The following is a 13,423-nucleotide window of genomic DNA, read 5'->3' as shown; positions in this document are numbered from 1 at the left end:
GTAAACTAAAGAGAAAGTTCACTTTCTCGGGGAGGTCCCTAGGAAGGTGGGGGACCCCGGGCAATGCCCACTCTTCCCACGCCTTAAAATGTCTCTGCGCCCGACCTCTCATCCTGCGTCCAGGGGAACTAATTGCGTCACTTTGAAAGAAAGGCTTACCTGGCTGCAGAGCTGTAGCGCCGAGAGGCAGCAGACGAGGAGCGCTCCGGGACCCATGGCTCGGGAAAGGTGACACCTTGGAGAGCGGGAAACGCGGCAGCACGCGGCCTCTTGGGGCGTGAGGGGGGCCTGGCCTGGCAGAGTCGGTGCACGGTCCCTCGGTTGGTGCTGGGCAGTGCCCAGGGCAGGGACTGGGCGCTTGGTAAGATCTGGGAATGTTTCTGAACCCCGCCCGGGCACCTTGTTCTGACTGCCCTGGAACTAAAATAAAAGTTTGGGCAGACTGAGTGACAGCGGCACATGTGCGGTGGGAGGCCCGGAGTGCTGAAATGCTTGACTGGGATGAAGGGAGGGGGTCTTACTGGCACATCGGGAGGGGTGTGGGGGGGTGGGGGGGGTAACAACAGCTGTCCCGCTGCACAGTACTTAGTCCAGCGAAGGTCAAATATCATCACGGCCCCTCCAATGGGGGGTGGGGGTTGGACTGTGGAACAGTGGGGGTTAAGGGGATGGATGGCAAGGCTCACATAATGGCGTTAACCCCATGAGCGCCGCAGCTGTCCTGGTACGCGGCATCCTTGCCCGCGAGGGACCCGTAAAGCCCAGCTTGGTTTTCAATTACCAGAGGAAGGTTAGGTTTAGGCATGCGGGCCTCTGGCAGGGGCTCAGCTTCAGAGAAAACATGCGTTTTTGGCCTGCCTGTCCCACTAGACTGCTTTTGGGGTTCAGTCACATTGCCTGAGTCTGGGGAGCACCCCAGTCATATTGAAGGTAGCGCCTCTAAAAGGCCTGTAGGAGGGGGCAGAATTAGTCACACAGCTCTCACATGCTAGGCGGATGCTGCTGAAAAGCTGGCAGGGCTGGGGAGGCTGGCACATATCATGCCTGTGGCTATGGAGGTCAGTAGGGCGGTGACGGGGCGGCCACGTGGGTCTGAGAATGAATTTCAGGAAGACAGAGTCAGTCACAAGTCACGCCTGTGTCTATGAACGGCTTTCATGACGAGAGCAGGGTTATGAATTACAGGTCAGGTTTGGGCCTTTCGAGGTCTGCAGCGCTAGGGGAGACAGCTTTCAGGGCTGGGACAGAGTTAGCCCGTCGCTGGGTGCTTTAAAACACGCCCTGGACAGGCCGTGGATCATTGGGGCACCACCAGACAATTTCACACGTCCACTGGCTTTTAGGCGCTCCACACAGTTTTTGGAATGAAATAGAAATCATTCCTTTTCAGAACTACAGAACTCTAGAAGTCTAGCGCCTGGAGGCGATTCTCTCTGCAGTGCTGCACTCTCATGGCCCTTGCAGTGCGTGCAGCGCTTTATTCTATGAAACTTATATAGGTTCTTTGCTGTCCTGTCTGTGCTTCTCTGTGGTTCGTCTCATCTCCAGATGTGACAAGGGGGTTGTGCGGTGGCACTTTTCGAGGCAGCCTTGCATCGAAACAGAGAAGTGCGAGTCCTCACTTTAGGAAAGTGCCCTGTTGGTATGCTCACCTCCTCTCTTTTTGCTCCAATGCTGATGGTTATGGCTCTGAAAGCGCACTAGAGCCTGCTGCCCAGGCCCCAGTGCCAGTGCTTTCTCACTAACACTGATATGTGTGAATTGGTAACGCAAACTGGAAAGGACTTTAACCCCCTTATGAGTCCCTGGAATAAGGTACCTATGGTACCCAGGGCATATTTTTCTAAATTTATTTTTAAAGTTTTATATAGCGCTAACTTAACCCGTAGGTATCAGAGGGCTTTACATACACACAGTAAACAGCAGAAGGACAATTACATGACATAGTAGGCCAGCAGTAAGGAAGTAAACCAAAAGAAAATACAGCATGGGAACAATATGCAGTGCAGCGGAGGGGGAGAGAGCAATAAAAGAAACAGGTGAGAATGACATAGTCCGGTCACCCACTATCCTTGAATGTCTAGGGAGCGAGGAGACAACTCGGATATAGTAGTCTAGGTAAGTTGACGTTGGTCCTGAAAGTATTTGTTAGGAGATGGAGTTTCAGGTCCCTTTTGAAACAGGAGAAGGAGGGGTTGCATCTGAGGGCTCCAGGGAGAGCGTTCCATATCCTGGGATATGGGATTGCCAGAAAACGATCGGTATTGGGTGTTTTTTTTTTTCATTTTCGGCGGAATAAGAAGGAGAGAGTTGGAGCTTTTCAGTGTTTTGGATTGACCTGCTCTTACCAGTTTGTTATTTAGGTAGTTGGGGGCAGGAGAGTGAAGGGTTTTGTGTGTGATGCAGCCCAGTTTATAAATACATCTCCCTTCCATGGGAAGCCAATTGAGGCAGTTGAGAGCTGGAGTGATGTGTTCAAATCTTTAACTCCAGATACGAGTCGAGCTGACATGTTCAGCACTGCCCTTAGAGGGGCTAGGTGAGCTTTTGGAGTCCCTGTAAGGATGGCGTTCCCGTAGTCGATTTTAGAGAGAACTAGGGATTGGACTACTGTCTTGAGGTCATCATGGGGGTAGAAAAGTTTTCAATTTCTTAAGGTGTTTTAGAGAGAAAAGAGCACTTTTTGCTGAGTTTTTGATGTGGACCTCCATTGATAAATTCTTGTCAAGGGTGATGCCTTGAGACTTAACTGAGTCGGAAAGGGTAAGGGGGCAGTTTAGGGGGTCACCATGACCATAAAGGGGTCACCATGGTCTTAGCATTGTTTGTGCCACCCTGAGTGACTCAAGTAAACTACTGACTGCAGGAGCAGAGCAAACTGCTGGAACTCGACTTTGCCCTCACCTTGTGTGGCAAAGTCAATGTACTATTTGTAATATGTACCAGTCACCCCTAAGGAAGGCCTCCTGAGACCAGGAGGCAGGGTGCATTATATTAAAGGTGAGGACATGTAAGTGCATGCTTATATGTCCCTATAGTGGCCTTTACCATTAAAGGCTACAATAAGTGATAAACGGTCCATAGGATAACATGGGCTGGCACCCAGGTAAATCCGAGGTTGGCAGCTCCATTATGGCACGCAATCAAATAGGATTTGTAAAGTGCTGCTTATCACCCATGAGGGTATCCAGGTGCTTGAGGGGAGGGGGTTGCTGCCACTTAGCAATATTAGTAGAATAACCAGGTTTTTAGGCCTTTCCTGAAATCTTGCAGGGTGGGTGCTGTTCAAAGGTGGAGGCCGCTACAGGATTTTGCAGCCAGATGGGAAAAGGCACGGCCACCACTTCTGCTTCTATTTATTTATTTATTTATTATTTGAGTTTGTAGAGCGCGACAGCTACCCCTGAGGGTTTCCCGGCGCTAAGATTGTGCAGCTAATATGGCTAGTTGAGGCCGATGCAGTTATTGGTCAAAAAGCCAGGTCTTAACAGCTTTACGGAAACGGGTGTGGCTGTCCTCCGACCGGATGATCAGAGGGAGAGAATTCCATAGTTTGGGCCCCAGATAAGCAAAGGAGCGGCCTCCCATTCTTGAAAGTCTGACCCTAGGCACAGAAAAGAGAATTTGAGAGGAGATCGAAGGGAACGGGTAGGGGAATAAGATTTCACCAAGGTCTGTAGGTAACTTGGTGCCACCTTCTGCCAAATCTTATGCATATATGTAAGCGCCTTGAACTTCACGCGGTTTTCCACCTTCAACCAGTGAAGCTCACGAAGGCAACTGGATATATGGTCGGTTTTGCGGCAGCCACTGAGAAGGCGCGCTGCCGCATTTTGTACCAGCTGTAGGCGACGCATGACGGCCTTGGCCGCCCCCAGGTAGAGTATGTTACAATAGTCTAGTCGGGAGGTGACCAAGGCACTCACTACCGCTCGCCGAGTGTCCACAGGCAACATCCACAGGATCTTTCGCAACCAGCGTATAATGGTGAAGCATGTGGATGATACCTTGTTGACTTGGCATTGCATTGACAAGTCTTTGTCAATAGCAACACCCAGATTACGAACCTGTTCCACAGGTGCAGGGAGATGGCCAAGTTCTGCAGGCCAATGCCGCGAAGTCCATAGGTCGGGTTTGTGTCCCAGGACGAGAACCTCAGTCTTTCCCCCGTTCAACTTGAGAAGATTGTGGTCCATCCACTTGGCAATTTCTCCCAGCCCAACTGAAAGGGGGGATGTGGAAGCCTTATCAGATTTGGTGAGTGAAAAAACAATCTGTGAGTCGGCGGCGTACATGAATAGAGTGAGACCAACGCTGTCAGCTATGTAGGCTAAAGGAGTGACGTACAGATTGAAAAGGAGGGGGCTAAGAATAGAGCCTTGCGGGACACCATAAGGCTGGGAATAGACATTGGAAGAAGCAGACTGGGAAAAGATTTGAAAGGTGCGATCTGCAAGAAAGGAAGCCAGCCAGCCCAGGGCGGATCCTTCAACGCCCATGATGGCTAGGGCGTCCAGGAGGATTTTATGAGAGATGGTGTCAAACGCCGCGCTGAAATCAAGTAATATCAGCGCGGCCGTCTCCCCTCTGTCAAGCAGGGATCGGAGATTTTCCGTGACACCCAAAAGGGTTGTTTCCGTAGAGAAACCTGACCGGAATCCTGACTGCGAGGGGTGAAGTAAATTGTTGGAGGTCACAAACTGAGTGAGGTGAAAATGGATATGACGTTCAAGAACCTTAGAAAAAGCAGGTAACAGTAAGATAGGACGGTAATTCTAAAGAAGTTCGGGATCAGCGGAAGGCTTCTTTAGAAGTGGCGTGACCATAGCATGTTTCCAGATAGCAGGGACTGTAGCAGTCTTGAGCGATAGGTTCAATGTGGAGCACATTGCTAACAGTTGCGGGGGGTCAAGAGACCTGAATGCGGCAATAGGCAAAGGATCTAAAGGGGAACCAGATTTTATTTTGCAGAACAGTTCGTGAAGGCCATCAGGCTGTAAGTCGGGCCAATTTGATAGCGGGCAGAGTATAGGGGCCGCATGGCGAGTGGCCTCCTTAACGAGGGTAGATTGACCCATGGGATTTTGTCCATGCTTCCAAGTGGAGATGTCCTGGTGGATCTTGTCCACCTTCGTTATAAAGAATTGGGCAATAGCATCACGTCTACTACTCGACAGGGGGGGAGCTTTTGCAGTAGTAAGAGATCCTGCAAGACTTTTTACGATACCAAACAGGACTTTGGATTTGTCAATAGCCTCTACTATGGACTTCGCCACAAAGTCGGCCCTAGTGGAGGCGCAGGCTTTGTGGTAGGACTGTAAGCGAGAGCTGTCGACTTTGAATAGTCTTTTCGCCAGATGCGCGCCAGCTTCTTGCAGAGGGATTTTTTGGCTTTTAGCGCCGTGGTAAACCAAGGAGCTGGAGTCTTATGGGGGGCCACCTTCTTTAGCGAGATAGGAAGACAGATGTCAATTGCAGCTTTTAGCCAGGCGTCAATCAGTGAAGCTGCGGTTTCCACATCTACTGACGTAAGCAGTTCTGCGGGAAGGTGGGAAGCAAGAACTTTATTCAAGGAACAAATGTCCAATTTTTTCCAAGCCCTCCTACTTTCGGCATGGGTACCTTTGCACAGAGCTGAGGTTGTCCTGGACGTAATCCTGAAGCTGACCAAATAATGATCAGACCAGATGACGGGCAAGTCAGATCGGGCAGGTTTGAAAAGATGGGGTCTAATAAGTGTCCACCTTTGTGAGTGGGTCCGGAGTTATGGAGGGTGACATTCATTGCGTCACAGTCGGCAATCAAGGTTTTGGCTGCACTGTTGCTGGAATCGTCTAAATGAATGTTAAGGTCACCCACCACTAGGAGAGTACTGGATTTAGTCAGGAAGGAAGCAATGAGATCGGACAGATGGGAAACCCAGTCGTTAGCAGGACCTGGGGGACGGTAGATTAAAATTCCGGACAGCGGGGTTTTGGGGTGAAGAGCTAGTTTAAAAGACGCGGCTTCGCAGTTGGGTAGAGCAATGGCGTCTAGTTGACATTGGTAAGTATTTTTAAAAATAATGGCGATGCCTCCGCCGACTTTTGCCCCTCTATCACACCTGACGATGGCATAGTTGGCCGGCAATGCCTCCGCGATGTCTGGGCCAGAGCCGTTGTGAAGCCACGACTCTGTGACAAAGAGAGCATCAGGCTGTTCATCATTTAAGAGATCAAAAATCTCACGCCTGTGCTTAGGTATAGATCGACAGTTCATGCTGTAGAAGTTGTATACAATTTCAAGGTTGGTAGGTGTTTGAGAAGTGCAACTACTACAGAGCTGAGGGACATCGAGTGACAGTGAGCAGCTTAAACAGGACTGGGAGTATGTGCTGGTTGAACTGAACAAAGAGCAGTCCACATTATGATGGGGCCTGTAGGCACGCAGCAGATTGGCACTATAAGTAAGTCTACGGGACGGGTCCGAGGTTTGGCCAGGGGGTAAAGCCCCTGGGCCCGGCAGGGCATGGACGGGCGCAGACGGGCACGCCTCTGGCGCGCCTTTGGCGCGCCCGCCCGCTGCGCGGACGGAGAAACTGCGCTATATATTCCAGTATTTAGGGTCAATATATGAAAAGGCTTTGCCCCCCGAACGAGTGCGTCGGATGCGAGGGATCTTCAACAATGCCATAGCGTTTGATCTCAGGTTACGGCAGGAAATCAGCTTACAGAGTTTCTTTTGCAAGTATCCAGGACCTGTACCATTGATGGCTTTAAAGGTGAGACAGCAGACCTTAAGGAATGATTGCCCCAGCCTATCCTGTTCTCTGGCTGCCAGCCTGAAGCTGCTGACCCAAGTCAGGAATCTGACCCCCTGCCAGGAGGTGTGATCTCTCTCAGAAGATGGCCTGGACAGCACAGAAGTGATGTCACACCTCTCGCCCTGACTGGATGGCTAGTGAAGTGGCACATCAAGGCAGTGAGGTTCAAAGGCTGCACCCAGTGCTTAATTTGATCCAGTGGTTTCCGGTGCTCGGCACAGGCACTTAATTGTTTACACCAGCACTTGTGACGGGGTGGCGCTGTCTGGCTAATTTAGAGATGACCTCAACAACTGTCAAATATTAATTCAATATACATAAAAAAATACTAATACATGCTACCCAAGCCATTCTTGTAGCTTTTGGGGCCTGGAACATTCTGAACTGTCAGACTTGTAGGAGTGTGATGGTTAGAAGTTGTGTTGTACTGACACTGTCAGCATGGCAAGGGCAATGTTTAGTGCAAGCTGCAGTGGCCTCCAGATGAGGGCCGTGGCACAATTCTTTTTTTTTTACAAATTAAGCACCAGCTGCACTACCTGTGATATGCAGCCGAGCTGCCTCCCAAAGGCACATTTGCAACAGAGCAGGCTGCAAAATTAAGTATTCAAGAGAAATACACCCCAAAAAGGCTAGCCACACCACTTGGGTGGGCTACCTCGTCTGTACAGCTAAGGAAGATGAGTTGGCTAAACGGCTAGGGCGGTCTACCTTGAATCTAGGGAACCGGGTTCGAGTCTCGGCAATGACTTAGTCTTCCCGTGCCTAACACAAATGAATGTGTCCTCATGAAAGGCAACTGGTGCTATGTAAAGCGCTTGGATACCCGATACCCTAGGGTCAAGCTTGTGCTATATAAAACTTCATTAAAAAAAGAAGGTGGTAGAATAGAGGGTTCTGCATAGAAAAGGCGACCTACACCCTGGACGTGGTCACCTCGGGGGCCGATTAGCCGCTGGTGCTAGTAGCCCATTGGCCTTTTGCATCCATACCTCTAACACCCCTAAATCTAGGATTTAAGGGCTACCCCTGGCACCAGAATCTCAGTTCTGATCTGACTGGCAACAAAGGACACAAGAAGAGACCCAAGTCTACAGCAACAAGAGCAGCACAAGCCAAAGGAATGATGCCTTGCACCTGTGGCAACCTTCATGGGACTGCAGGACTGTGAATCGTCCTAGACCAAAACTCAGTTTCTCCAGACAGAGGGACCCCTTTGAGAGTCAAAGGCAAAACCTGACTCCCATGGACTAGTGGCACTGGTCCCCTGAACACCGCAGGTAAAAACAATGTACCAGAACCAAAGAATCGCTAGCCATCGGGCCCTCTGAGGGAACGCCCAAATGTAGATGGTCCAGTGCATTATGGGAAATGTAGTCTTGAACTCCACAACGTTTCATGCAGCCACCGTGTTCCCCTGGACCACATCGAAATAGCTTTCTGCTGACCTTACCACTGTAATGGCTTGTTGGTCGCCAGTCTGGCAGTCACATCCTTTACTTGATGCTGCAACTCGAGGGAACTACGCAAAACCTTCATCTGACATAAGCAGTGGCTTTGTTGTCGACTTTTTGCACCGTTTCCCACCAGCACTGCAGAAAAACCACCTCCCCGGCTGCTCCCACTTCAGCCCCAAGGACAGCCAGGACAACTCTGCACCCTGGCTTCGCGAACCAGGTAAAATCAAATCGACTGCCATGGCTTTGTCCTGGGATCCACATCACCTTTACTCTTCTTAGGTTCCATGTAACTCGACTTGCAAGTGACCAATTGGCACTGGTGCTTTTTCCCATTGACTGCAATGATAATGTTTTGCAGTACTGTTTTGCACTGATTTAATATTGCTTCTAAAATCCATAACTCCGGATATACATATCTGATTTACTTTGTTTAGGTGTTTAGACTTATATAAAGATCACTTTACTTTTAAAATTGATGTTGGATTTCGTTCGGGTCGTCACTTACTTATCGTACATGTTGGTATTCTGATATGCTTAACACGAACCTCTAGTAAAGCTTGACTGCTCCTTGCCACTCTACCAGGACTGAGCTAAGAATTTATTATTGTGAATCCAAGGACCCTCTTTAGGGTATTGCATGGTGAAGCTTTACCAGCATCACCCCATAATACTGTACTTTCCTACACTCACTATCCAGGAGTTCCTTTTTGCTACTGAGAAGGGCCAGTACACTCCCATTAATGGCACTGCACCCATGCTGAATTGCTCTGGTACCCCCTTCAAATGTAACAAGTGCAGGTACTCGGCATCCAAAATTATGCTGACATATCCCATGAGGGCCGATAAGAAAACATAGTTTCTCTTCTCATTCTCCAAGTAAAATCAATGATGTTTTAATTTATATATAGTTTTTGTTTAGACTTTTTTATTCTAGTAATCCTTTCACACATGTTTCACAATGCCTACAGTTGTTTCCGCAGAACCCCGGTATTTTGTTACATTATAAGGTGTTCCCTACAATCAAAGACAAATAAATGCAATCAATATATCAGTAGTATAAAAGGTGTATTGATGACTAATAACATCCCGCACAACATTTATACGTTTCTATAAGTTCAAATGTTCTTTCCAAAGTAATTGCTTATAAAGTAAAAATCCATAGCCTAGTCATTTCACATAATGTCATATCTGCTTTAGACTATGAGAACTCTCTCTCAATTTACATGATAGATATAACCTAATACACCTGCGTGCAACTAATAAAAAATGAGCCAACACATTTATTACCACCTTTATCAAACTATCAAAATGCGATAAAACACATTTAATCTTTCCAAACTGTTGAACAGTTTTAATAATGGTGTTAACCAATATCTGCTAAAAGAACACAGCATCATACTGAGCTCACTATTATTAACAGGTAATGACAGTAAATACATTTTTTTTTATTACACACATACATCATTAGAAAAAAAAGGGAAGAATCCTTTTTGTTAGAAACCGGCATGGTACCCAGAACAATGAAAGAGATTAAATAAAACGGCCATTCTATTTATTTTGGCGGTTTCAAGATAGCATCTACTGCATGTATGTGGCATCCTTAGATTGACTCTCTGGTTTTAAAACGGCGTCTACCACACTTATGTAGCATCCTTAAATAGATTCTATGGTTCCAAGATGTTGTTCACCAACAACCCTATCAGTAGGGGTGGGTGGTGAACTCCGCTCCTCAGGTGGAGCTTGCAAAATGTCTTGTACTCCTCGCTCCGCTTAGAACGCGGACTTCGGGAAACAACTCTGCCTACCATGTAGCAGAGTTTGCCAGCACTGGACCACCCCTACTTAACATGTGATCTAACTAGAACTTCCAAAATTAGACCGCCGTGGTGTAGTGTGGCATGGAGTGGCTTAGAGTAGCGTGGCGAAGAGTGGGGTGGAATCGCCTACAGCAACCAAGAGTGGTGTAGAAAATAGTGGCGTAAAGTAGAGTGGTATAGAATGGAGTGGCGCAGAGTGGACTGAACCAGAGTGGCGTGGCGAGAGTGACATAGAGTAAGAATCTGGGGTGCATTCAAAAGGAAGTTATGCTAATAAAAATAAACAGGCCATGTGGAGAACAAAGATAAAACTCAGGACATGGACTACTGTAAAGAAAAAGAAATTAGTGCTCACAAGGACTGTTTGAAGAATCTGGTGTGTAAATAAAAGAAATTTACATTACAAAAAAAAAACAGCGCAAATATGAAGTCATATACTGCCTTTGTGTGCACAAAAACGCTAGAAAGTAGAGAAATAAACAGGTATAATGAAATAAACGTTAAAAAAAAGCTAAAACTCAGGACGTGGGCAATATGCACTCACTAGGACTGTATAAAGCTGAAGAAAAAAGTAGATCCCACGAAAGCAGCAGTAGAAGGACACAAGTACTTCCACAGCTCCATGGGAGGGTTATGCAGACAAAAAGGAAGTCAAGCGGTCACACGCTGACCACATAGAAGCAGGCATATGAGAGTGGCAATGAAGCCAACCAACGGCAAGCAATGGATGGGCTTTAATCCCACTGATAATAAAGAAAATGTCTCAAAGAGACAGTGTATGCACTGTCTAGGCAAGACCTAAAAAAGAAAAATATTAAATCCACACTCCATAGGCAGCTGGTAATGGTCTTAATGCAGAGGCTGAATTACAGGTCTACCTAGGAGATTAGGTATAGAATAACAATTTCATGTTAATATCTGGACATTCAAAAATCTATACATCAGTAATTTTTAACAAAGTATTAAAAAACTTCCTAAGTGTAGATATTTAGGAGATGCTTTACTGTCTTCGCCAAGTGAGGGACCAACCAGCGGTCTGCACCTGGCGAGTGATTAGTTAGCTAAGAAAGAATAGCTCAGGTGTTGGTGAAAAAATGTGGTTTTGATCTACTTGTTACATCTGTACCTGTTCAGGCCAGTGTATTACTTCACCCAGTTTTGCTGTGTTAACAGAAGTCTGTCCATAAAGTATGCATGTGGTCAGGCTGGCCTTGCAGCTGCTACATAAGCCTCTCCACAGCCCTAAATATTGGACACACTACCTCCGACATTCACTATATCTCACATCCCTCACTCAGCATCATCAGAATATGTCACTTTATTTACATTAACCCCCTTTAAATCTCCCTCTGGCCTTTCATCCCATAGATTGCTACTAGTCCTCCACCAAGCAAGGCGGTCTTTTCACATACGGCTAGCTCAATGCCAACAACAATTACTGAGGCTTGGTTCCAAGGCAATACAATAACCACCCTTGATGTCCTTAAAATGCCACAAATCATCTTGGAAAACAGAGCCGGCAAGCAAGGGCGATTGGTAGGTCTAACTTAAGTGTCAGATCTCAACTCTTTTTCTATTCCTGGCAACACAGTCCCATCCTTTGAATGCACAGTGACCCAGTTTACCACCAACCCAAGCAACTCCCTCCTTTCAGGAGTGATATACCAGCCCCAGGATACAACCCCATCTTTTTGGATAAGTTCCTCAAGCTCACTCATCTGCAGAAAGCCAACATGCTAGGCATCGGCTTCTTACAGGTGGTACATTGTGCACCACATCAATCTGAGCACACACAGGCCCCCATCTTCACACATGGCCATGAGACCTCTCATGTGGCAGTGCAACCACAGGATTGGTCCAGCCACTTCTGTATCTCCATCAACCTCACTAACCTAATGTACTGTAACCTTTATGAGGGTTATACTTTATCTGTCTGCTTAAGATAACTGTTTAGCGAAGATGAAGACATACGCTGGGCCCAATGCACCTCTAATTTGCTTAGTCTGCAGTAAGAGTGCAAGGCAACATGTGCCCCATTTACCTACTGAGAGTGTATTTTGCAGGATTTACATATTTATTATTTTTAAAGACTTTCTCCATTTTGGCCTTTATTTGATGTAAAACATTGTCATCGGGCATCAAACAACAAACAAGTGGCAGCACATAGATAGTAATAACATACCTTTATAAATAACCCACTACAACAATAAATGTTTGCATTAACTGTGAAACAAAAGCCAGCTCAAAAACCACAGTGCCATTTTGAATAAGTAAGTGTACTTCCTATAAAATGAGTTTGTGTGTCTGTTTCTCAATTTGCAGTGCCACAGTTCAGTCCACATTTACGGTTGTTGACACTGTTCCTGGGGGATCTGACTAAAAATAGAGGGCACCCTCTCTTTTAAATATGGGGTGCCTAAATGTACACTGAGCTGGGACCTATCAGGGACCTTAGATGGCAAGTTGGGATTTAGCAATATAAATGTGGAAGGGGAAAGATTACTGAACAGGTGAGGGAGAGAAATTACTAAGAAGGATGGAGATTTGGTGGCTAAAGAAAGAGGAAAGGGCCTCAGGGACATTGGACCATGATGGGCAGATGGCTGCGATTGGCTTTACGTGGACAACAGCAGTGTTCATTCGGGAGTCCTAGAACCAAAACCTTTTCTCAAGGGTCGTCTGGAATACATTCAGAGACTTTAAACAGCTCAAGCCCCCCACCAGTGATTTATTGCCATATGTGGTAAGCGGTTACTAAGGGAAACACACTCCTACAAGTACGCCACAAATTGACCTATAATGTCCCTCCAACCACGTGAGATCTCAAGAGAGTAGTGTCACATCCATTACTTCTATTTGTAATTTTGAGTTAGCCCTCCTTATCTGTGGCATAGGAAATATTTCCTCCACTAGTCCTCTGGCATGTTGTGACGTTTTCTGCCTTCCCGCTTTCACTGCCTGTTCACAACACTGCAGACCTTCAGTTTCAAACAGGACAAGTTAGGTTAGCTTGGGGGTTTTACCCTCCATGTTGCCACTCTCTTACACTGCGCTCTTCTCATACCACGCAACATCTCATTCTTCACTGTCTCCCTTGCATGGTGGGACCTACTTTTCTCACCATGCCACTTGACCCTCTAATGTCATTGTTCTCTGTGCAACTGGCAACCAGTGAAAGTCCCTAGTCACTTAGGAGATGTGGCCATATTTGGGCAGATGATATGGAAGCTGGACGGCCTGGTTTTGTATTAACTGGAGTCTGTGTAAAAAGACTTAAGGAAGACCGAAGTACAGAGAATTGGCATAATCAGTTCTAGACATAACTAGGGCTATTATTACTTGGG

The 13,423-nt window shown here is 46.9% G+C and overlaps 1 protein-coding gene across 1 annotated transcript in view; it reads right to left on the bottom strand.

Moving 5' to 3' along the window:
- Positions 1 to 400, bottom strand: part of CDH15 (cadherin 15) — a 197,685-nt gene extending 197,285 nt beyond the window's left edge. Inside the window, exon 1 of the mRNA XM_078668302.1 lies at positions 160 to 400. Within this exon, the coding sequence (XP_078524428.1) occupies positions 160 to 216 (57 nt within the window). The 5' untranslated portion in view covers positions 217 to 400. The remainder of the gene's footprint in view (positions 1 to 159) is intronic.
- Positions 401 to 13,423: the final 13,023 nt, after the last annotated feature.

Source organism: Lissotriton helveticus, chromosome 12 (assembly GCF_964261635.1).
Source record: "Lissotriton helveticus chromosome 12, aLisHel1.1, whole genome shotgun sequence".
In the NCBI taxonomy this organism is placed as follows: Eukaryota; Metazoa; Chordata; class Amphibia; order Caudata; family Salamandridae; genus Lissotriton; species Lissotriton helveticus.
This window is presented reverse-complemented; position numbering and strand designations above follow the sequence as displayed.